We start from the raw sequence: 24,070 nt of genomic DNA on the forward strand, positions 1-24,070 counted from the left end.
TCCCCCACCAACCGTGATGTGAGAGCTGTTCATATTTCATTGTTATTTCGTTGTAACGTCAGTCTTGGGTATGATAAACAACCGAGCGCTCCTGTCTCTTGGGTAAAGCTACAGCTCCGTGGAGCTTGAAGGTTGGAGATGAAGGCCTGTCGGTTCTGTTGGATCCTTTTTCGTTCCTCTCTCTCTCTCCCACGGAGTCTCTCTGCTTTTTTGCGGTTCTCTCTCAGAACCGGCCCGCCCCGACTGCCTCGGGTCGGCACTCCCGAGAGCAGGGGAGCTGGGGCGCAGCAGCAGCAGGGTTCCCCTTGAGGGGCCCCAAAAGGCCCGATCTGTCGGCCCGTCACATGCACGGGGGCCCCAGAAGCAGAGTGGGTCGGGCTGGGCAGGGCTGGGCCTGGGAACACACCTCGAAATGGGGCGCCAGGACAGGCCTCACGGGACTCAGGCAGAGAGAGTGTGTGTGTGTGTGTGTGTGTGTGTGTGTGTGTGTGTGTGTGTGTGTGTGTGAGAAAGAGAGAGAGAGAGAGAAAGAGAGAGAGAGAGGGAGGGAGTGTGAGAGAACTGTCTGAGCTAAAGACGGCTTGGCTTGGTTGGACTTCCTGCTCACAAGGCCTCTCAGACAACACAGACCCAAATAGACTCTGCTGAAATACAAACACATGCACAAACACGTACGCGCAGACAGACCTACTTCAACATATTCAGACCATGCACTCACACTTACAGATGTCCGCATTCATATGCACAATTTTATACCCAAATGCACACAGACACTATGCAAACAGAATCATTTCATACGCAAATATGCAATGCAGGCATACCCACACACACACACACACACACACACACACACACACACACACACACACACACACACACACACACACACACACACACACTGACCTTCTCTGTCAACTTGTCAAATGTACTGACAGGTCCAAGGAGGTGGAAATGGACAATAAGTGAGTTCATTATGATAGAGATCTGGCTCATGTGTGTGCATATGTGTGCAAAAATGTTTCTGTATGCTATGTCTGTGTGCAAGTGTGTGTGTGTGTGTGTGTGTGTGTGTGTGTGTGTGTGTGTGTGTGTATGTGTGTGTGCAACAAGTGATAGAGACCTCTGTCTCTCCTGCCAGCCAGGAAGCTGGAGAAGAAGAAAACGCTATACGACACTCAACACTTTTCATCAGCGTCCGTTCATCGTCCGGCCTGCACTTTCGCTCATTTCAGCCCTGCATTCTTTCCTACGTGCTTCAAGGACCCCAGAGGATATGGGAGTGTTTGCTCTCCGGTCCAGGAGAAGAGGAAGAAGACAAAGCAAAAGAAGAAGAAGAAGAAGAAAAGGAGAGAGAAATGAAGCAGAGAAAGACAGAGGCTGAGGCTGAGAGGAGCTCCCTGGGCTTTTGGATGTCTTCAGCAAGCTGTTGTTGTGTCTGCTTGTCGCAGTGGAAGGAACTCCAGATCCAGTGATTTATTACCCTTGGTGATAACTGTTGCACAATGATGATAGAGAGATGAGATATGTAGGATGGAGGGCTGAAATAGAAGGGAAATGACAGAGAGAGAGAGATGGAAATAGTATGAGTGTGTTTGTGTTTGTGTGTGTGTGTGTGTGTGTGTGTGAGAGAGAGAGAGAAATAGATAGAGAGAAACAGATATAGAGAAAGAGAGGAGGATGTAAGAGAGCAAATGAGAGAGTGGTGGTGAGAGTTAGGAAGAGTGAGAAAGACAAACAGAAAGGGAAAGGGAAAGAGAGGGAAAGATAGATGAGAGAAAGAGAGGAGCGGAAAAGAGAGAGGAGAACAGAAAGACAGAGGGAAAGAGAGAGGGAAAGAGAGCGAGAGGAGAAAGAGAGAGATCAAACAGTGAGAGAAATAAACAAGATGACGACTCAATCTGGGAAGGAGGAGGCAAGCTGGCTGGCAGGCGTGCTGGCAGGCGGTTAATGAGCGTGGCCTTCATATATTCCAGGGACGTCGCTTCCTGCTGCGCGCAGAATACCCACTTAGTCTGAAATATTTATCAGACCCTGGGGGAGGTGGGGTGTTACAGGGCATGGGACGGGGGGGCATGGGGTTGGGGAAGACAGAACACACATATCTGTGGTGGGCGAAAGGGGTGCCAAGGCTGCATTCACGGCACAGCTCGATGTTTATTGTTTACCCCCTCCTCCTCCTCTCCGCTTTATCTTTCCTCCCACTGCTACTTTTATTTGTGCTATTGATCCGACAACCTGGGCTGGGACGGGGCCGCTCTCATTACGATGCATTAGGACGAGCGCAACATCCACCGCGATAAACTGCTCCTCTGCACAATTGCACCCCCCGAACGCTTTATAGCGTACTTTTTTTTATGGGACTCTCTGTTTGCCCAAATCACCTTGCAACTGGGTGAGACAGAGGATATGTCAGCACCTTTCAGGTGCCAGGCTGAAAAGAAGGCATTTCCTGCCAGCCAATGTGTGTGTGTGTGTGTGTGTGTGTGTGTGTGTGTGTGTGTGATTGTTTCTGCAGATCTCCTTGATTAGGGTTTTTTCTTTGTCAAGTGATCTTGGTTTCTTTATGCGACAACGGGTGCGCTAATATGACTTGGTGAAAGTGATCAATTTGTATGCTACTTAAGGCCTGCACTTGGCCAATCAATACGAGCTTTTCTTCTCCTCCTCGACACAGCAATTTTCTGCTGAAAGGCCAGTGGTAATGAGATGAGACACCCCATCAGATAACATTCATACTCAACCCCTGTGAGTGTGTATGTGCGTGTGTGTGTGCTGAGGTGGATCTGGACATACACACACACACACGTAACTCTCAGGAACGTCCACAATGTCCGACCGTCCTGTTTTTTGCAGTGCTATAATTAGAAAATGGCCTTTTGGAATCTTGGCATTGGAGGGCAAGGGCGAGACTCCTCAATCTCAGATGTCGTCTTCTGATGGCCTGGGGGGGTGCGGGTGGTGGGTGTTGGGGTGGGGATGAGAGGATGGTGGTTTGAGTTGCCGCAGGGGGAATCTGGCAAAAGTGTGAATCTTTAGAGGGCATCTGGGTCAGTGTGAAGTTGCGTGAGATGACAGTACAGTACATTTTCTATTCTGAAACCCCAAGAGAAACACTTAGGAAAGCTAGGCCCTTCTGTGTGTTTTGTTTTGTCCAGAATCTGTTGGGAGTCAAACATTTTAAACTGGGTTTTGCTGTCGTAAAAAGGGCACCCTACCACGGACATTCTCTGGTAGGAAAAAGGAGACATTCCAGGCTGCTTTGGAACACATATTAGCACAGTCGCTATGTTGACGTCGTAACCAAGGAAGCAAACTCAAACCCCTTGCGCTATGGGTTGGTCTGGCCCCTATATCTGGACAATACAAGAGCTAAATCTAACCTTGTTGGCACTAACTGATATTTTTATTCTGACTTATATTACATCATGTCATTTGGGAGAGCAGAAACACATGACGAGGCATCGAAACAGGCTTCTTCTTACGCTACATTGGGCCAAACCAGGAGAAGAACCACAAAGTCCAAGCAGGGCTACTGTGAACCCACATGCTGAAAACAGCTTGGGTCATCAGGGGAACTGAAACCTTAAAATAGTGCAATTAGTTTTTATCACACACCCGCCCGCAGAACTTTCACATGCAATACCCAAAGAATGGAGGGCTTTGCACTGGGGAGAGTGGTGAGAAAGCAGAATTGAAAGTGGCCAGGTTGGAGAATAAGTAGTTTTCCCTTTCCCTCTCTTATTCTTTCGTTCCTTCTCTTTCTGTCCTTCATTCTTTCCTGGGTGTGTGCACAACCACTCTGTTAAGCAGGGTGAATGAACTGGATAAAGAGCAGTAGTGAAAGTAGCCAGAGTGGAAAATATGCATTCTCTCTCTCTCTCTCTCTCTCTCTCTCTCTCTCTATCTCTCCCTTTCTTTCTTTCCTGGGTGGTTTCAGAGTAAGCAGGATAAATGAACTGCAGAGTGGTTGCGCTGTAACTTTAAATGCTCTCTCTCTCGCCCACCACTGCAAAGCGCCCTAACAACTATGTGCCCGATACGTGTGGAATCTGCCACTATGGCTCGCTAAACGCCAACAAGCAAACACTCCAGCTTTCTATATACCACACCTTCTCTTCGTTGCACTGAATTAGGTCAATCGCAACCTCCACAACGTTTCAAAACTAAATGCTATAATTTGTTTCAAAACATGGCAAAATGACAGAGCCGGTTTTTGAGGCCAGGCAGGAAGTAAACTGATACTCAGTTGCCTTTAAAAAAAAGAGAGAGAAAGCGAGAGAGAGAAAAAGAGAGGGAAAGCCTCATGAGTCATGAGGAAGAATCTTCAACAGATTTCTTTGAGGGGGTCTTTTCCTTTCAATCAATACCATCAGTGGGGAAACACTAAACACACCAAAAGCAAGCGGAGAAGGGGGCAAACAAAAGTACAAAGACCAGAAAGAGAAAAAAACAAAGGAGAGCATTCTGGACCATGCCTGTGTGTGTGAGTGTGTGTGTGTGTGTGTTACTGAGCTTAACAAACGCTGCAGTTTGGGTCGCCATGGCTGTCTTCCCAGCATTCTCGTGGTTTAGAGGGCGTTTGCTTTCCCGCCACGCCCCTCACGCTCGGGTCCTTCTTTTAAACAGGCAGATTAGGGGCGTAATCTGTTGTGATATACAGTGCCACCCACTTGGAGTTTTCTTTCTCTTTTGTTCTTACCCCACACCACCACCACCACCACCACCCTCACACACACACACACACACACACACACACACACACACACACACACACACACACACACACACACCAGCTCTCTTCCTCCACTCCAGTCAGGGCCCCAGAGTGGCCCACAGCATAGACACATACTGGACAAATGTTTGTGTCTGGACACACAGCCCCGCCTCTGTGGAAGGGTGTGGGTTTGTCTGTGTTTGTGTTTGTGTGAGTGAATCTGTGTGATTGTATGTGTGTGTGTGTATGTGTGCATGCGTGCCTGAATATGTTCATGTATGTGTGTGTGTGTGTGTGTGTGTGTTTGCACGTGGTGCACATGTGTACGAATGTGTTAATGCATGCATATTTTCAGAACATATGCTTAGGGATATATGCACTGCATATATGAACAATGGACTCATAGGCTTAGTCCAAACCAGATGTACTGTATGGATCTGCGTTGCTGAAAAGCCTGATTGCTCTCTGCTCCTCCTGCAGTACTCATGCGTCTGTTGCCGAGTGAGAAATGGGCAATTAGGAGAGTGGCATTCTCTTCTCACACTATATATAGTGATGGGCTGTTTTGCTTTGGTCTCTTCCCTTGAGCCCGTCTAAACACACGATCCTGGACCAGCGGAAAAAAATAAACGCCCAGCAGAGTAGACCTGCCAAACTAACCGGCAGGCAAGGCTGCTTGTCACGAGAGGGACTTGTAACCTGACTCCTCCTCCACCTTTCGCGACGCAAGTCAGCCGTAAACCGAAGGCACCATGGGCCGTTGGTGGAGTGCTACGGGCTGTCTCTAAGCCGCTCGTTAGCACCGACGATTAGCCCTTAGCGGGCGCTGTTATATGAAAACAGTGTCACGGCTGGCGGGAAACACACAGAGCCGAGGCGAAAAGCAACATGTCGCCAAAAACAAAGTGAAGGTCCCATTCAAGAGGCAGGAAGTTGAGACGCAGTGGGTCCGGCCACCTCATTACTGCTCTTTTGAAGCTGTACAGTGTGGCTGATAGGGATCAGAGACTTCTTATGCACTGTGTGGTCCATTCGCCGACCCAAAATAAACAGCCAATCACAACCAAGCATGTGAGACCAGGCTGGCTTAAAAAAACAAAAACCAAACGAGCCAAGGGAGAGCCAGGGAATGTCCTCTGACACATAAGGGCTCAGTGCTCACAGGGTCCTTCAAGTCGGACCTGAGATAACTTCCCGAACCCGCTCTGTCCAACTCATTTCCTATCCACTCCATACTGTCCTGGATAACAAGGGCTAAAATGACCCAAAATAAAGAAAGGGCCCGAGGTGACTGCTGGTCTTGGTCGTGTTATTCTAGGCACACCTGCAGCCACTAGCCTACTTCTCAAGGCAACACTTCAGGGGCTGGCTGACAAGGCAGGGAGATGAATTGTGCAGATACTGAGGTCAGGAGGGATGGAAAAGGAAAACTATTGGCAGGGGAAATGGTGGTCGGAGGAGCGAGATCCCTTTGGACCCGTGGCTGCTGTTTTGCTCATACTCAAACTGCATGGGCAGGAGGGGCCGTTCTGGGTAAGCCAAATCTACTGTTCCACTCCAGGGGGACGAGCCGCTTGGCCGTCCCGGGTGCCTGACATCATCCGTGACACGTAGCTGTCTGGGGTGCAGGGTTTCAAGTATGGAAAGAGCATCATCATCTCTCTGGGCTTCAGGGATGACCACAGGACCTTTGCAGTTTGTTGCACAGGAAAGCACACTCACACTCACAGTGCAACAGTCAAGCAAGCAATATGTCTAACGCAATAACCCCTCAGGCAATCAAAAACTCAAGGCCAAAGAGATGAGTGGAAAGAGCATTGTTGTGGTTAGAGCCCAAGGACTAGCCCTAAACAGAGACTGCGCAGAGATACAGATTTGATTAGGGAGTACTGTACTTCTGCGGTCAAACAACTGATTTGGCTCAGATGTCTCTCTCTCTCTCTCTTTCAGGGTTCATCGAGGTCCCCTTGTCCTGTCTACCGCAACATGACATGCTCAATGACATAACACTGGTGCTACGTCACCGGTGTCAACCTTGCAGGGAGCTCAAACAGGTCACCTCTCCATCACCCCTCGCATTTTTCCACAATGAACTCACCCTGGGCTTCGTCCGAGTGAGCGTTGGGGGGGAGGGGGGAGGTGGTCGCCTCGGGCTCAACAGAGACTCCCCTGTGCTGGGCCTGGGTCTCGTGGAAACACACACTAGCCCTCTGACTCCACACTTCCCCTGGTCCCACATCACCATGTCCACCCCAGCTCTCTCGTTATGGGAGGGCCTTGTTAAAAACTTCCACGGCAACTAACAACGACAAAGACAGAGAGGACGAGCGGGGCTAAAACAAGAGGGCTCTTTGTTGCCCTTTGGGGCTGGTGACAGGGTCCATGGGCACGGATGCAGTGCAGAGCAGAGCAGTCTCTCCAGAGACGCTGTTTTTTTTCAAGAGGGACCCCCTAGGCGGGGTGGGGGTCGGGGTTGGGAGGGTTTAGCTTGGGGATTTTGTAAGAGACTTCCTAAACAAACTGCATACATCTAGCCCAAGAGCTACGCACTTGATGACATAAAAGGCAAAAGACGAGGATTGAGTTAAACAACTAGGCTAAGTCTGATTGGCTGTACAAGGATGATGTGTCTCTCACCAGTGTCGCCACCTGGCCTGCCTTTGGTACACTTGAATATCATCTAGAGATACTGGAAGCATTAAAAGCATTCCAGATTTTATACTGTGACTCAGTCATTTCTGAAGATGGTCTCTAATAGAACTCTAACCATCACAAGTCCTCAAACATGTTTAGGGGTCATTTAGTGTTGGTAAGTCTAATAGGGCCAGCTTATATGCTGAGGTACAGAAAACCAAATGTTACAGGAAGTTTCTGCTTAGAGTGAACTGCAACCTAAGCTTTTTCTGACAAGAGTAAGCTTTTCTGGACAACTTGTTGAAATCTTGGTTATGGATTAAGGCGGAATCTATAGGCTACTACAGTATACTGTCTTTGCTGCTAAAAGCCCATTACATTAAAAAAAAAAAATAGTAAATTTCGCAGATTTAAAAGATATTTTGTACAGATTCAATGCGGATCATTTTTTATTCCCCCACTGTAGTCCTTTTAGTCCTGTAATGCCCCTCAATACCTTGTTATAGATCAACCTCTGTCTTTTCAGCACTGACCCACAGACTCAGTCGCTGAGGAGGCCAAAGTCAAACATAACATGCTTAGCACCCTATACTTATTACCAGTGGCCTGGACCAAATGACCATATCTTAATAACAATCCATTACGGATTTCCATTATAACATTATTTTTCACCATTATGTCCCAAACAGTAATGGATGGACCAATCTGAACGCGATAAGGCAAGAGTTCAGGCCTTCGCACAGACGTTTGGCCCTGAGCGAATCTAAATGAGCCTACCTCCTGCTTTCACCGGTGTAATTTCACGCCCCGAGACTCTCATCAAGTGATGGAGAAATGTTTTTAATGAGCTAATATCAAAGAGAGGTGGCGAGCAAAAGAGGGGGAAAGGAAGGACGGAAAGAGAGAGAGAGAGAGAGAGAGAGAGAGAGCAATGTAGAAATGCTTAGTCACATAAGGGAAGAGCAAAGGGATAAAGCTGGCATCTTTGTCAGAGGGCTGACAGCAGAGCAAGAGCCAGGATGTCTCAGGCGTAAGCTGAGATCAACAGAAAGACATTAAACGGTGACCTCTATAACCTTCTGCTGACATATGTGCAAACCCATCCCCTTCCTTCCCTGTTCATACACACACTCATGATACATGCGCACACACACAAACACACATTCTGACACTTACTCGGGCCACACTGTACACAAATAGACACCCACTGATAAGACACGTACACATAAAGGTAGCAGGAGCTTGTCTTGCCTAAACAAGTGTGCTGTAGAGGGCCATGGAGAGGAAAGGCAAGGGCGATGTTGTTGGGGGGTAGAGAGGGCTAAACAGCCAAATGCAACATTGAGCGCCCCACCTGTTTCCCATAATCCCCGGTAGCTCCTCTCCTGGGGAAGAGCTATGCTGACTTGGCACATCCTGTCCTTTGCCAAACACAACACTTGGAGAGAGAGCTGCACCCCACCCCACCCCACCCCCCAACACACACACACTTCGATCTTCCCAAACTCACACAATCACACACACAGAGACACACACAGACACACACACACATCAGGTAATGCATGCTGAGATCACTGGATGGAAAAATGAGCATATGACCACACTGTGATGGCCAACACGGAGGCTAGCTAGTCATTAAGCATAAACGGCCACAGGTTTAGTTCATTAGGTCATAAGCTCTGTCTTATCTGGAAACAATTTTCTTGCTAAACCTTTGTACCTGTTCAGTGCATAAGAAGATGCAGTCAAGATGGTGGAGAGCCAGGAAAGTATACGTGGAGCCCACTGCTGTGTCTAATTAAACACAACTTTATGTTACCTCACATAAAAAAAAAAAAAAAAAAAAGCTGACTCGTTGTATTGTGTTGTACTATAAAAATCCTGGCCTTTATTCCGTCTTGCTTTGGCTTCAACAAATTGTCACTTTGATCTATCAAAGATGGAAACAATGGTCATTTACCTCAGCTACACATCTTGAACTACTGATACAGTAGTACATACTGTAGGCTAACCTTAAACCTCAGTAGGGTGTTTCTACAAACGTATAGCCTAAATCACATTTCTACCTGGCATTCAGAACTAATTGTCTGCACCAGATAATGGGTATTGAAATAACAACTGCGAGAAACACTGTCTCTTCATTTGTAACTTTCACATCATTATTACAATGCTATTACCTCTAAAAGTTCACAGCAAACAGAGATTGTGTTTCCAGCTGGGGAGAGTGCAGATTGATGCATCGCTACAGCTCAATGAGGAGGTGCTTAATCCAATACTGCGTTCTTTATATCTACTTGATTCCAAATGTGCACACGGAGGAAAACTCCTCCAGCATGATGACAGGGCGATGGAGAACGGAAACCCCCTAATTAGTGTGCATGTGTGAGAGCAACATCCATCTGCAGGAAGGAGCTCTGCTCACCCTGGCCCGACCCGATTGGTCCCCGTCGACTACTCGGCTACCTCCAGCACTGGCACAGTCCTGGACGGCTCCCCATAAACAAATACTGCAGAGCACAGCCAGAACTGCTCTCTCTCTCTCTCAAACACTCTCTCTCTTTCTCTCTCTCCCCGTCCCCCACTCTCTCCTCTCTCCCCGGCTGCAAGCTACGTGCTTTCAGCAGTGTTTAGACCAGCAAAGGCAAATTGAGCCCAGCCAAGAGTCCTGTGAGGAGCTTGGGGAGGATGCTGTGTCACGCTGCTGCTACTGCTGCTACGTCTGCTACTTCTTCACCTCCCTCCCTTTCTCCCCCTCTTTCTCTCTTTGAGTCTCTCTCCCTCTCTCTCTCTCTCTCCCTCTCTCTGCACTCGTTAGTGTCACTGCTGCTGTTGTGTTTGTTTAATCTCCATTAGACAGTGGTGACTGCAGTGCAGGCACGCAGGCAGGGAGACCTCTGGAGACTTCCAAGACCCGGGCACCGGAGGTCGCCTCCACACAGGCCAACAGGGTGCATCCTGTGAGGGGGTTTAATGGGGAGAAGCCTGGCTACCTACTGGCTACCTTCAGCTGTGATGGCTGCCAGTGCAAGTGGGTAGCCTCAGTCTGTAAGTCTGAGTGGGCTGGTTTGGGTGGAGGAGAAGGGGTTGCTAACAAATCAAGAAGAGGTTGATTTGTTAGCAAAGGCAAACAAATCAAGGAGGAATGTTGACGTAGTCTCTCGATAATTAGGCAATGACTATAATTAGACATATGCTTAATCAATAATAATGAATTATTGTTATTATATTATTATGAATTAATAACATTATTACTCCAAAATGAATGGTAGATTAAAACCCTACAAACTACAAGGGGGGGGGGGGGTTTTTGTGAATGTTTTTGTAGTATGCGTCAGTATCAGACGTGCGGGGCTGGGTCAGGGCGGGGTTGCATGGGGTGGCTCTGAGGTGGTCGCGCCTGCTGGCCCAGGCAGGCTGCGCACACACACCAGTGCCCCACAACAAAGCAGCCGGCCCTGCACTGCCTCATCTGGTCATGGGACATCCTCCTCTGCAGACGACGGGTCCCTTTTAACAAGATTGGGATTTTTTTTTTTTTTTATCCTCCACTTGCCAGCCGCTACCGCAAAAGGAGGGGGGGGATTAGAGATCAAGAGGGAAACGATTAGATGGAGACGGCAGCTGCAGACGGGTGCACCACGAACGGACGGCGCTGAGACACACACAGGGGGGAACCACGGGTCTCCTATGAGAGACCTACAGCTTGAGGCAGGTGGCTTCAAGTGCCTCTTCAGTGAGAGGAAGGTTAAGCGGAAGAGGCATTCAGATGCATCAATTGACCTGGCGTTGCAGGTGAGAATCTCAAATCGAAAGATTAGTGGGGAGTTCAGATTTGGAAAGTGTCACAAACAAATGTTCAACACTCATATCTGCTGTTAAAACGTCTATAATCGGCAAGTGCCCACGTACAACTATGTGGCAGTCACTCGTCCTCCTCATTCCAAGGGCTTTTTTTGTAACTTTCATTTGTACCGTAGGGCTGTAATTGAGGCAATGGCTGCACGTTTATTTATTCACATGGTAGAAATCACACTGCCACCACCACCCCTCCAGAAAAGCGAAGCCACGAAAAAAAAACTGCGCCGCCACTCAATTACAGACCTCACGGCCTGCGACCCCGCCTTTTATCCCCTCCCCAACCACCAGCTTGGGGCTCTGGAGCAGAAGTGGCACAGGCCGTAGCCTATCAAACAGACCCCGATCCAAACTTATCAGCCTGCACCGCACAGCTCCAAGCGCCACTAAAAAAAAGTCTGTGGTTTAAAAACCACTGAAATAAAGACACTGAATCGCAAATACTATGCGTGGCTAAATCCTTTTCTTTATCCTACTGTAAAAAATCTAAATCCTTTGCTGTAGCCTACTGCAAAAATACTTCATATTGCAAACTTACACAAATGTTTATGACCTAAAAATCATGACCCAGGTTTTTATTGTCCTCATGACATTAGCAAAGTGCATTTCACTTTCGCTAAGGCTGCTTTTTTATAGACCTGCCAGACAAAGACTGCTTTTCTCAAGTGTCCCAAACTGACCTTAAGTCTGTCAAACCGGTCAGACAAAAAAGCAGCTTATTAGCCTATAATAACTCATTAGCGTACGACTTGTGGTCTCTACTAGGTCAGTCTAGGTCAGGCTGGCTTTGAGGGCACTTATTCTCTCTTGTCCAAGTCTGGTTTTATGGCAGTCATTATTTACAAGGGACATCCTCCTGTCATAGTCGCTGCTTGCTATGTTCTAGGTTCTTGATCTTTTACCATTAGACTATAAGGCACTTTACTTTTTTCAAATCACTTGGCCTATATTTTGTATTTGTTCATTAGTGCACTGTGTATATGCATTGTGCTATATAAACAAATGTGCATTGTTTTGCCGGCTGCACAGGCATACGGACCTCTCTGCAGCCAGTCTGTTTGTGGCAGCAGGCCCCTGTTCTCGGTTCTTCCACTGTGAAGGTGCTCTGGCACCAGTTCCCGTGGCAGGTCAACCTGCCTACCTCCAGATTGTAGGCCGGCTGCAGCGCCTCTTGTGCTCCCTCCCTGCCTGCTCTCCACTCCCTCCCCCGGTTTAGGTGAAATATGTCTTCATTTACTCCCCCGCTTGCAACACACACCCAGTCCTCAGAGGCTGCTGTACCCTCCTTTCTTTGCCTGAAATGTTTCCACTGCCCCCCTCCCCACTCCCAAGCACACACACACACACACACACACACACACACACACACACAACACAACACACACAATTTCTGCAAACTCTCCTCTCCATTTCAAAGTTGGCCTCTACCACCCGGTCTGTAGGTTTCCTCTTCGGGTGTAATGTTGCATCATTTTGATTTCAATCTGAAGCTTTTGAGTAATCGATGTGAGGATCTATTACTCAATCTTAACGCATCTGTCAAGCTGTTGTTGTCAGGACCTAACGGCTGTAGAGATTGTCAGCGTACAGTTACAATGATGAACAGTCCCGCTAGAAACCCTTGGTCTAACTCTTGGCCAGTAGTGGAACATCACCGGCTCTGGAGCTTAGCACAGCTGGCTATGGTGAACCACAGGTGACTGCAGTTCAAATCCAGCACATATCTGAACTTTATGATCTATTATGTTTCTCAACTACTTGCCAATGAGGATGAAGAGGAGGTAAAGACGTTGATACAAATCGTCAGCTACAAAGTTTCAACCGCATTCAGAGATTATGCGGAAACGTGGTAAAGCGGCAATGACAAAGTAAATTATGATACATTAATAAAAATCATCATGGGAACAAATTATGGATACACTGCGCAACATAGGTTCGGTTACATTTACCTGGCTGAAACTTAAAAGCCTTAAAAACACACTGCGACAAACTGGACAGTCTGCTGGTCGGCGGGGTGCAATCTCACAACTTAATTTACCCCACGCTTAAGTTACACCAGTGTAGAGCTTTTCGTCAAGGTATAGGCTATTCATTAACTTAACTTTAACAACTTTAAGCGTGGGCACCACTGAACCACACACTAGTATTCCCCAATAACTCATTCTCTTTCTACCTCGACCCCACACATCTTGACTTTCACAATCTAAATATAAAAGGAGTTTCACATGATTATTCAAGTTGGCAAGTATCTCGTGAAAAATAATACGCCATGAATCAAATGATTAACGTTGAATTTGCAAACACTGCTGGCTGAATCACATCCTCTCAAGCTAATATAGGCACAGCTTGCGATGACGAGACCGTGCTGATCCTGAATCCAATGCGGGCCAGTAACATAACACCGAAGTACCGTTAACTCCTAGAAGCTGGTAGGGGGCTTCGCAGTTCGCACCAAAATCACGGCTTACAAAGAACAAATCGGTTCAGTCAGTGTTTCATAGTAGGCTAATGATCACTTTTCAGAGACAAAGAGAACCCACTTTGTGAAATAACGTTAAGTGTGTGTAGTAGTTCTAGACCTTAGTAGGTTTTCAGGTGGCTGCCCCGTTACGAAAAGAAGATCACGTTAGCGTTAATAAATTCCATAACGTTATGATATAAAGGTTAACGTTAGCAAGTTGCTATTTAACGTCCGCTAACGTAGTGCATTATATCGTTACTTTCCTACCCATAACATGGCTAGGTGGTAGCCACTTACCTGTTAGTTGTGGCGTAAGTTAAAGTTTCAGTGATAATGTTTCGGGGGGGAATGTAACTCATACAACCAAACCAATGCAATGTCTCAAACATCTGTATAAGTCACATCAGCAACTGAATGTAAATTAACGTTCGTGTTTCATTTGCGATTAAATTGGACAGCTAACGGTTTCACATTTTACTCAGCTAACGTAACGTTACCCAGATGGGACAGTGCTGCTGCTGGTAAACCTTAGCTAAGTTTAAGTTAGCGATAACTAAGGACACCCATGCTCTATTAGTGGCGGAGGCTCCCTATTAGAAGCCATGCCTCTGTAACGTTAACTCTGCATTATAACATGAACTTATCACAGCTAACTTGGGATAGCTAGCCAAAAGAACTCGGCATGATAAAGACTGGAATCCACATGTGTAAATAAATGAAAGAACGGCAACGTTATGACTGACGTTATAGAGGCAAAACTCTTACCTGCAATCCAGTAAAAAAGAATCGAGACAATTGATTGTAGTCCACAAAGTGTGCTATTACTCCTGTGGCAGCGAAGTCGCAATCTTCTCGCCATGATTCCCAATAGCACAGGCACTGCTCTCCAACTAGAATGAGCTGTGGTTTGATTCTTTTACTTCAGCCTTGGGAGAAGTGCTGGGATCGAAGCATGTGGGCTGTACCATTCCAAACACTTCAGCGTGCTTCACCGGTGCTCCAACAACAATCCTCTAAACAAAAGCCTGCCTAATCTTTTCACTATTATTCACACACCATAGCCATGACAACGGCAACTGAATAAAAACTCGGAGTTAACAATTAGCCAAATATAGATTAACGTCAAATTGTCAATAGGAATGTGCAGTGAGTGAATGAAACAGTAAGGATAAGTGACGGTGTTGGTCGAATCAATACGGATGTGGGGCGAGTTCATGTTATGATGGATAAAAAAATGAGTCAAGCAGCCTAGTCGACACTAAGGGCAAAACATTCCTTTGGTTAAGCCCTTGGTGATGCACTTTATCAGGTCTGCCATGTTTTATTTTATAAACCACCAGGTCTCTGCAGGATCACTTGCCTACTAACTTCTTGGCTACAAAAAAGCTGATTAATGTGAAGATTTAGGGTTATAACTTGCATCCCATTCATCCTGGGAAATAGCTGCCCAGGATGGCCAAATTAGGGTGCTCTCAGACTTGGTGGCTGTGGCATTTCCTTATTTGTGGTCTGATTCCCCTTCCTGTGGTGTGCAGACACCTCCCAACAATGGCAGGGCTATAAAAGCAACACATTTCCCCCAGGGAATAAAACATCATGTCAGTGTATAGAACTAACCTACATGAGATGAAATACAGATAAACAAAGAGAGAAAAACAAACAGATTTGTTAGGCTATTTTCAAAATAAATGACACATTAACCTACAACATGTGCGAATGAGCCACTTTAATTGCTGTACCTTGGCTGCCTTTGGGTAGACAATAGTCTACACACTGTCTTGGCATGGAGAAGCACACAAAAATAACAGGACAATTGGGAGTTTTTAATATTTCATGTATATTGCAGTCTAATGAATAAACATATACTGCCATGCTGGCCTGTAAATCTGTTGCCAAACGAGGAAAATATGTTATCACATTATTCAGTACATGCCATTGCAGTTGGCTCCATTAAACAAATCTCCTGACTCTGGAAAATGGGAAATCGTTTTGAATAATAGCATCATGCTAGTAGCATTAATGCGAAAACCAAGACGGTCATACTGTGGTCCGGAAAAACATGCAGCAGTAAGCAAATGCTACTGGCTCTCTCCGTTTACTGATTGACATTAATTACTGGTGGCTGGTTCCCCTATGGTTGTCCTCACGGGAACGCTAACTCTGCAGGGCCCACTGTCTCTGGCTCACCCTCGATCAGCCCCAGAGCTCCAGGCTCTCACTTTCCCCCAGTGGCGGCGCAGTCGATGCCCGCATAGATTAAAGCAAACCCCACACTGTGCTTCCACCTAGTAACCCCTTGAGTGTTTTTTTTTTTTTTATTATTTATGTCTTCAAAAGGGTGATAAATCCACAGGTGAGCGGTGCCATTTTGCCCAGTCAATCAGTCACCACAGTACACTGACACAACTTTTAAAGATTAACTGTATTTCATTGGACCGTCGTCTCTCTGGCGACGAGAGGGGAATTTAATAAAGAAACTCACCATGGTTAAATATTTCCTATTGTTGATGTCTTGCTATATGAATGATGTAAATCTTGTCTTAAGTCTTGTCCCTTCTCGAAAAGGGAATCCAAGGGATTCATTCTGTTTTCATTCTATTTGAAGGAAAAGTGTGTGTGTGTATGTATGTGTGTGTGTGTGTGTGTGTGTGTGTGTGTGTGTGTGAACGTGTGTATCTAAGTTAACACACTAAACTGAAGTAATCTGCAAATTCTACCCTGCTACATAGCTTTACATAAGCACTGAATGAACTGTACAAAACTTTGGCAAGCTTACTGTTTTGTTCACGGGCCTTTTCTTTCTTACATAAACACTCAGGCTCTTTCTATTTCTGCCTGGTTGATCTTATTTCCCTGATTGATTTAATAACGATCCCAACCTGGCACAGGAGGCATTGGCGGCCCTTCATCTCTGACCTGTAGGTGCACATCTCCGGCCTGTCCAGAGCCCTTAGCAGTGAAGACAGAGAAGCAGCCTTCATTTAAGCTGACATTCCTCTTCAGACACATGGATAAGCCTCCTCCATCCCACAACCCCTCACCTCCCTCCCCGCACATGCACACACTGCGATGTATGTGTGCACACAACCTCACAAACACACACACACACACACACACACACACACACACAAAATTTCCCTTGGGATGAATAAAAAAATAATCTATCTATCTATCTATCTATTCACACACAGAGAGACTTGCATGGGCACACACATACACACACACACAGAGAGAGAGAGATAAACACCCACTCAGACATGGACACTGACACACACACACACAAACACACACACACACACACACACAAACACACACACACACACACACACACACAATCACACACAATCACAAATGTACACAGCAGCCCTGCTCATTCTCTCTTGGCAAGGCACAGGCTATCGAGAAGCCAAGGGAAGGTCAGCATATCGCTGTCACCCCCACTCCCCCTGTTGATTGCACTGTGACCCACGCTGTAATGAGCTCTCCCTGGGCCGTGTGCAAAATTCCACCATGGTCTGACCCCACAGTACCAGAGGGACGTAAGAAAATTAGAGGGAGAAAGTGAAATCCTATTTTTTTTACTCACATAGTTTCTTATTCACTTATTCCCTCTGTGTCTGTCTTTTTAAGTCCATTGATAAAAACGTGGTTATAGAACTGTGTAACTGCTATGAAAATGGAGATGCTATTCGTGGCAGTAAACAGGAATTTCCTTGTGGATAGTGTTTACCTTTTTCCTTGAATACATGTTTGGAGGCAATTCCTGTACACATGCAAACGCATATATGTGCATTCCCTCAAGAACGACCTTTAGTTCAGGATGCAGTGTTTGTTAGTGTGGCCAGTTGTTTTGTCTGGGGCATCTCTCGAAGCTCTCTCACTCTGTTTAGAAATAATGCTGAATCCGAGAGTTCTTCTTGCCTTTGTAGCTCGATGTGGAAATTGTGTATAGCCTAGGACATAATCAGTGACTATGCTCTGAGAGAAAATTGGATAAGAGAGAAATTACTCCTCATAATAGACCAGACCTACAATTACCATGAAACAGCACTGTGTAATAGTCAGGATTTATTCATAATCCAGACAGCCATATTTCATCTCAACTTTTTGGCCTGTGTAAAGAAAGCAAGGGGAGTGAAAATGCAGCTTGATAACTGCTGTTTAAGCAAAGCAGTGGCTTGGAAAAGGATGTCTTCTTCAGTGGGGGGTGGGGTAGGCCTTTATTCTCTGCGATACGCAAACAAACTAGTCCATCACCAGCCATGAATAAAGCAGCAGTCTATAAAAGTTACACTGAAATTCACTTGAAGTGTTGCATTGTGTGCTTCACATTGGGGGCAGCCGTGGCCTACTGGTTAGCACTTCGGACTTGGAACCAGAGGGTTGCCGGTTTGAATCCCGACCAGTAGGCACGGCTGAAGTGCCCTTGAGCAAGGCACCTAACTGCTCCCCGAGCGCCGCTGTTGTTGCAGGCAACTCACTGCGCCGGGATTAGTGTGTGCTTCACCTCACTGTGTGCTGAGTGTGTTTCACTAATTCACTGATTGGGATAAATGCAGAGACCAAATAAGTATATATTCTTATACTTATACTTATACTTATACTTATACTTATACGTAAAAAGTGGAATTAAAACGATAGTGAACATTTTAATTACCATCAACTGCACCTATCAGCTGACAGCTGGCCTTTCTATTTCTCTTGATTTCAAATTATGTGGTATTTTTGGATATAGACAGAAATTAACTAATAACTAACACATTCAACTCTTTGCAGTTCTCTATGAAAATATTGGCATGGGCTATACAGAGAGCTTTTAGCGTATGTCATTATCAGTGCTCCAAACTTTGCTGTTTGATGGTTTGTAAGATCTCAAATTACATATATTATTAATGAATGATAATAGACGGTGAAATGGCATTTTTGAATGTAATCAGTCCTGCTTTATGTACAAACACAAGAGTGTGCAATGAAAACAACTGATGTCAGAAGCACAGGTATGTTGTTTAGAATAACATCGCCATCTACAGACTATTATACATACTGCAGTTAATTGAACCCTGCATTGTTTGTACAATATATTAACACAACCTATTGTTTTTGGTGTGTGTGTGTGTGTGTGTGTGTGTGTGTGTGTGTGTGTGTGTGTGTCTGTCTGTTTATGAGCATCTGTGTGTTGGTCCAACAAGAGAAACCAGACCCTACAAATATCCCCTTCACTCACGAAATATGAGACAGACACCTTAAGAACTCCACAGGAACAAAAAAAACAAAAACAAAAGAAAAGAAACAGAGAAGATGTGAAGACGTTAGACCTCTCCACAAACACAACACTCCATTAAGCTTCTCAGGGGGTTAATGGCCCACACAACCCACAACAATCCCTCAGTGACCTTACTCACTTTCAGCTTTAACCTCTATAAATATGTCTTCACCTCAGCCTAAGCCTCATTTGTTCGCAAAAACATATCATCACAACAGGGGTACAACACGTAACTGTAGACATTTAAGTTGACTATATTTCATTCAACAGTAAACACACATACTTTGATCTGAGCCTGTCATTTAAACATCTCGCCCCTAAGTATGGATATGGCTTCATTGCACGGAACCAAGCCCGACAGCGTGAAAACACTGTGCATCCACAATGAATTTGAATCCATTCACAAAATGAAGGTTCACAGCACATGTAACCACTTGTGTGTCCCCAGTATCTTAGCAATGTATTCTTTATGTTTTCCCAGGCACTATTTCATTATGACATCAGCAATGAGAGAACTAGTGTCATCGCTGCCTGTGGCAGGGGAAAAAAGAAAGCTGTTTGGCAGGCAACAGAGGAAAATGTGTTTGTTACCAAGCAAAGAAACACAGTGAGGTTGACAGCATCACAAATGTCCCGCTCTATGTCTGATGGTACAGTACAAATGAAAGATTCAAACGTTCCGACAGCAGTCATTTTGCATTTCTCTCCGCTTTGTGATTTTACATCATTTAATCTGCTTCGAGTTGAGATGTTCAACCCAAGGCAGACCTAGAGGATGTTAATGCAATGTGCAGCACAGGCTCATGAATCCAAATAGTGACAAACAAAATGCAGAACCCAAATGAGACCCAGATAAGATTGGAAATAAATTTTGCATGCTACAGGATACTGCTAAAAAACAAAACAGGAAACTTCTTTCGAAAAACAAAATATGTTTCTTTGCCACAATGCAGAAGACAATGACCTATTAAAAGCATGTCTCCAACATGAATGAACCACATGAACCACTGTCTTCAAGAGGTAAAACAGAAGCCCAATACATCAAGGTTACCACATTCTTTCGTCTGTCAATCAAAAGCTGTTATTTATTTACTTTTGTGGCTGAGGTTACAGTGACAAAGTCCTGTCTGGTGTGTAAACATAGTGTTTCCCAAGGGAATGGCAACAGTACAGACGACACAGGTATTTGTTCCAGTTATGACGTTAGAATACATCCATAACCTGCAGTGCAAGGGAAACCTGGTAGGGCCCCAGTTGCCCCAACACCAACATTCTCACTACTCAGGCTTCAAAGCAACAGCACAAAATACTAATTACAATCTACTCAGACGCTCTGATCATTAAAGGCTCAAAACTGAAGTAGCTTCAGGATCTGAAATGCTGACAGCGGCAGACATTTACCAGTTCCTATGTTTTGTTTCGCTTGGCGTGTATATATAAAGTCGTGTGCAGCTTTACTGTGCTGTAAAAGAAAATTACCAAAATTAGATGTTTTGCTTCCACTAGTCTGTGCCGTGAGTTCAGTGGCCAAATCCAACAGTGAAAACTGAGGGAAAGAGCACTGGATCACATCACCGATCCCCGGACTGCCATTGCAATGACATATCACTCTAAATGTAAAATGCTACTTTCAAATAAATTGGATTGTACCAAACACAGTGTTTTTAGACACAGGAGACAGTAACTACTTATAAGGTTAAAATAACTCCAACACAAGTGCATTGCATAGTTACCTAAATCATTTCATGTGGAAGAGGCACTGTAAGACACTCAATTCAATGCAATATATGTATAAAAATAGTCTCTTTATTAAATATTAGCTTATACACATGATTTAGGACATCACAAGTGTTCAAAATGATGACAAAACACCTTAAACATATTGCATGAACGACAACAACGTCCTCAAAATACATCTTAACTCAACTCAAACAATACACACTTTTGTTGAATTTGTATTTAAAGTAACCTGATAGCAGATTACTTTGTTTAAATATTCAAAACCAAACCAAAAGTATCTTAAATAGGTAAATAAAAGAATCACAATTTTGTGTAAATGTCATACATTCAAACTTAGAATTCTAACTATTTAGCTTCTTTGATAACTCCCAATTGATGAAAATGTAATATTCAATACATTTGAATTTTTTTGATATTCAAATATGTGTATAATTGAAAAAAAAATCTGTAAGGCATAATACATTTTGAGAGTACAACATCAGAATGAATTGAACATTACATCTGATTCCAAAAACTCCTGAAAAGTCATCTTAAAATACTTAACATTAAAAAGCCAGTTAGAGGACATAACAGTCTATATCTCTTTGCAGTCATGTGCATGACTGAGAGGCATCATACTACCTATGGCACTTGTTTACCTGCACATAAGCAACCAGTAGCCAACTCTGTGACTATTCACTGGACTGTGTATCCTTAAAAGTTTCACAGTGCAGTATAAATGGTTTGGACATTAGGTCCTGTAGTTATTCTGTGGTGCTGCGAGTTGACCGTTTCAGTCTTCCCTCAGGTAGGCCTCAGGCATGTCCTCCACGTTGATGTCACGGGTGTTGGCGTACTCAGCCATCCTCTGGATCTCATCGGCCTTGATCTCGGCCAGCTTCTTCTCGGCGTCCTTGGTGAGCTGCCTGCTTTCCTGCACCTGGGCCTGGGCCATCTGGATGTGGCTCTTCACTGTGACCGACGCATGTTCTGCTCCTGAATGAGGGGAGACAGGGAGACGTTTTCAAACGTGAGGATTAACAGAGATGATGAGAGGTGGGACAGGGTTCCATTTTGGACAGGTACCTCAATTTCACACTTTTTCCACTTTCAAGTGCAAGTCTCTTACACATTGCATTTAATGAGTCTAAATTGTTACATGTACTAATATGGTTTGTGGTTTGATAGAACACACAATTAGTGGGTTCACGAGGTTATCAGGATGCAAGGTAAATGAAACATTGATTTGCATCTCAGTCAAAATGCATGATGCTTACCTGAGGTATATGCTGCCTCTGCTGCCATTTCACAGATGTTGATGGCGTTAATCCAGTTGATTTCAAATCGGTTGCAAGCATCCAGTCTGTCACCCACCTTAAAATAAAGGCAATGTACAACCTTCATCAATGTGTCCAATTTAACAAGCCTTACAAGTCAATAACATTTAAAGCAAAACACCATATTTCACTGTACCAAGTAGTAAAAGTATAATCTTTGTATATTGACTTTTTATAAGTTTATACGTTTATTATAAGTTTTACTTTTCACATCACAATCACATATCTCGTAAGACATTGGCACAAGCCTGTTTCTCTAGACCAGCTATCAGAACGAACAGTCCATTCCACACAAAAAGTAAATAAGAGCTAAATTCACCTCAACGCGCTGGCCAATGATCACCTGCCAAATGCTGTCCTCCTCCGCAGGGGTCATCTTACCGAGGGAGGCCAAGTACCGCCTCTGCAGGGCAATGAGGGTGTGCAGTGTCTAATGGGACAAATACAAAGTCTAAATACAAAATACAAAATGCAAATAATAGGATTCATCTTAATCATGAGGAGTCTATCTCTGGCCTTGTGGCAACCACCAACTCACAGCTGCAGGCATTCAATCCCACTCTCACTCAGTGCTTACTTATCAGAATATTTTTTATTGCTGACTGTAATAAACAGTTGAAGTAAACATTATTATAAATAGTTGCAGTAAACATTAAAACTGGACACTTACTTTGGCATACTGTGTAAGAGAGTCCACCAGGGCCAGAGTGGTCTGAGACAGGTAGGTGTTTGCGCTGTCCGTGACCAGGTTGGATGCTCTTCGGATCAGGGCTTCGTGAGAGAGTTGTTCAGCTTGCTGCAAAAACGGGATAATAACGGGTTAACTTTGCATGGCACTAATCACATTAAATTAATTCTTCCGACAGTATAATCAAACGGCTTTTCATGAATGTATTATACAGCACCACGCCGATAGTATTGAGAATTGACGTTAGCTACCTGTGTGAAGGGAACGGAGCACAATCCACTACCAACGCTGAAGGGCACACCGTTTTTTCGCACGGTCTCGGGAAGACGGAGAAACTGTTGACGAGTCAATTTGTTACTGCCCAGGGCACATACAGTGTTTCTGTGGAAATAAAAGAAACAATTTCAGTAAAATGCTGGATGTTTGAATAACTGTAAATAGCTATTGTTAAGCTAATAGCTAACAACAGTTGTCACGTATGCCAGTCTGTCCTGTCCAGACGTCAAAGCCAAATAATCAAGCGGCTCGTTTTTGCAAAGCCTGGAGGCAGTGCTACTTCAGACATTGCAATAAACTGAAAAAAAAAAAAAAAAAATCCTTATGAGGGATTCTGACTTACCTGATAAAGTTGATATAGGACAGTCCTCTCCGCAAAGAAGCCATCTTACTGGAGCTCAGAAGGAAGTTGGTCCGGCTTTGAACAATTACCCCGGTGAGACAAGAGCAGCTTTGCCGTGCAGCCTGCATTTTGTTCGAAGTAGCCTTTACTTTCGCTTGAGAAATAATATCTCACTTATAATTTGCTCAGAAGCGACGATAAGTATAATTTCTAACGGGTATTTTTCTTTCTTTTCTTTTCGTTTTTTAAAAGTTAACGTTTCCTGCAATAATAATAGGCGCCGCCTAGTGGAGGTATTCCTTATTTTTGACTACTCAGAGTCTGCAGTGATCTGACCGAGGATGGACATGCAGATATTTATAGAAGTGGACCTGTGTATTGATCTGTTTACTTTTCCCTCCAACAGCGTACTGAAAAATGGCTGTTTTGGACGTGTTCAAGGCTAGAGACCCTCTTACGCAGGTACTACGTTAGCAGAGAGGTTAAGTCAACATTGGTGTCAGAATATGCTTAGGCTCTGGATGTATAGCAAGATTGTTTACTCTCCACTTTTGAAAAAAATCCATTGCAATATCTAAGAAGAGCAAATGCATGCATTTCTACTTGCAACTAGGCCTACTAGACAGTTTTACAATGACACAGAAATACAAAGATTGACTATCTGACTTGCTGACTTTGATCACTGCCTACATTTCCTGAGATGTAGGCTAATAGTGGCACAATGAGGACAACACATTGGAAGCACAGAGTCAATTTTGGTGTGAAGGCTGAAGCACGGAC

At 44.8% G+C, this 24,070-nt stretch overlaps 1 protein-coding gene and 1 pseudogene across 1 annotated transcript; both read right to left on the reverse strand.

Moving 5' to 3' along the window:
* LOC125307879 overlaps positions 1-14,776 on the reverse strand; it is a 46,400-nt pseudogene extending 31,624 nt beyond the window's left edge.
* A 5,939-nt stretch (positions 14,777-20,715) lies between these two features.
* diabloa (diablo, IAP-binding mitochondrial protein a) lies at positions 20,716-23,626 on the reverse strand. Its single transcript, XM_048264656.1, has 6 exons — positions 23,291-23,626; positions 22,923-23,052; positions 22,654-22,779; positions 22,303-22,413; positions 21,924-22,020; positions 20,716-21,642 (listed from the first exon to the last, which is right to left on the reverse strand). The coding sequence occupies exons 1-6, from the start codon at positions 23,416-23,418 to the stop codon at positions 21,440-21,442; spliced, it is 795 nt and encodes a 264-aa protein (XP_048120613.1). The 5' UTR covers positions 23,419-23,626; the 3' UTR covers positions 20,716-21,439.
* Between the last annotated feature and the right edge of the window lie 444 nt (positions 23,627-24,070).

This window comes from Alosa alosa, chromosome 15, assembly GCF_017589495.1.
Source record: "Alosa alosa isolate M-15738 ecotype Scorff River chromosome 15, AALO_Geno_1.1, whole genome shotgun sequence".
Lineage (NCBI taxonomy): Eukaryota > Metazoa > Chordata > Actinopteri > Clupeiformes > Clupeidae > Alosa > Alosa alosa.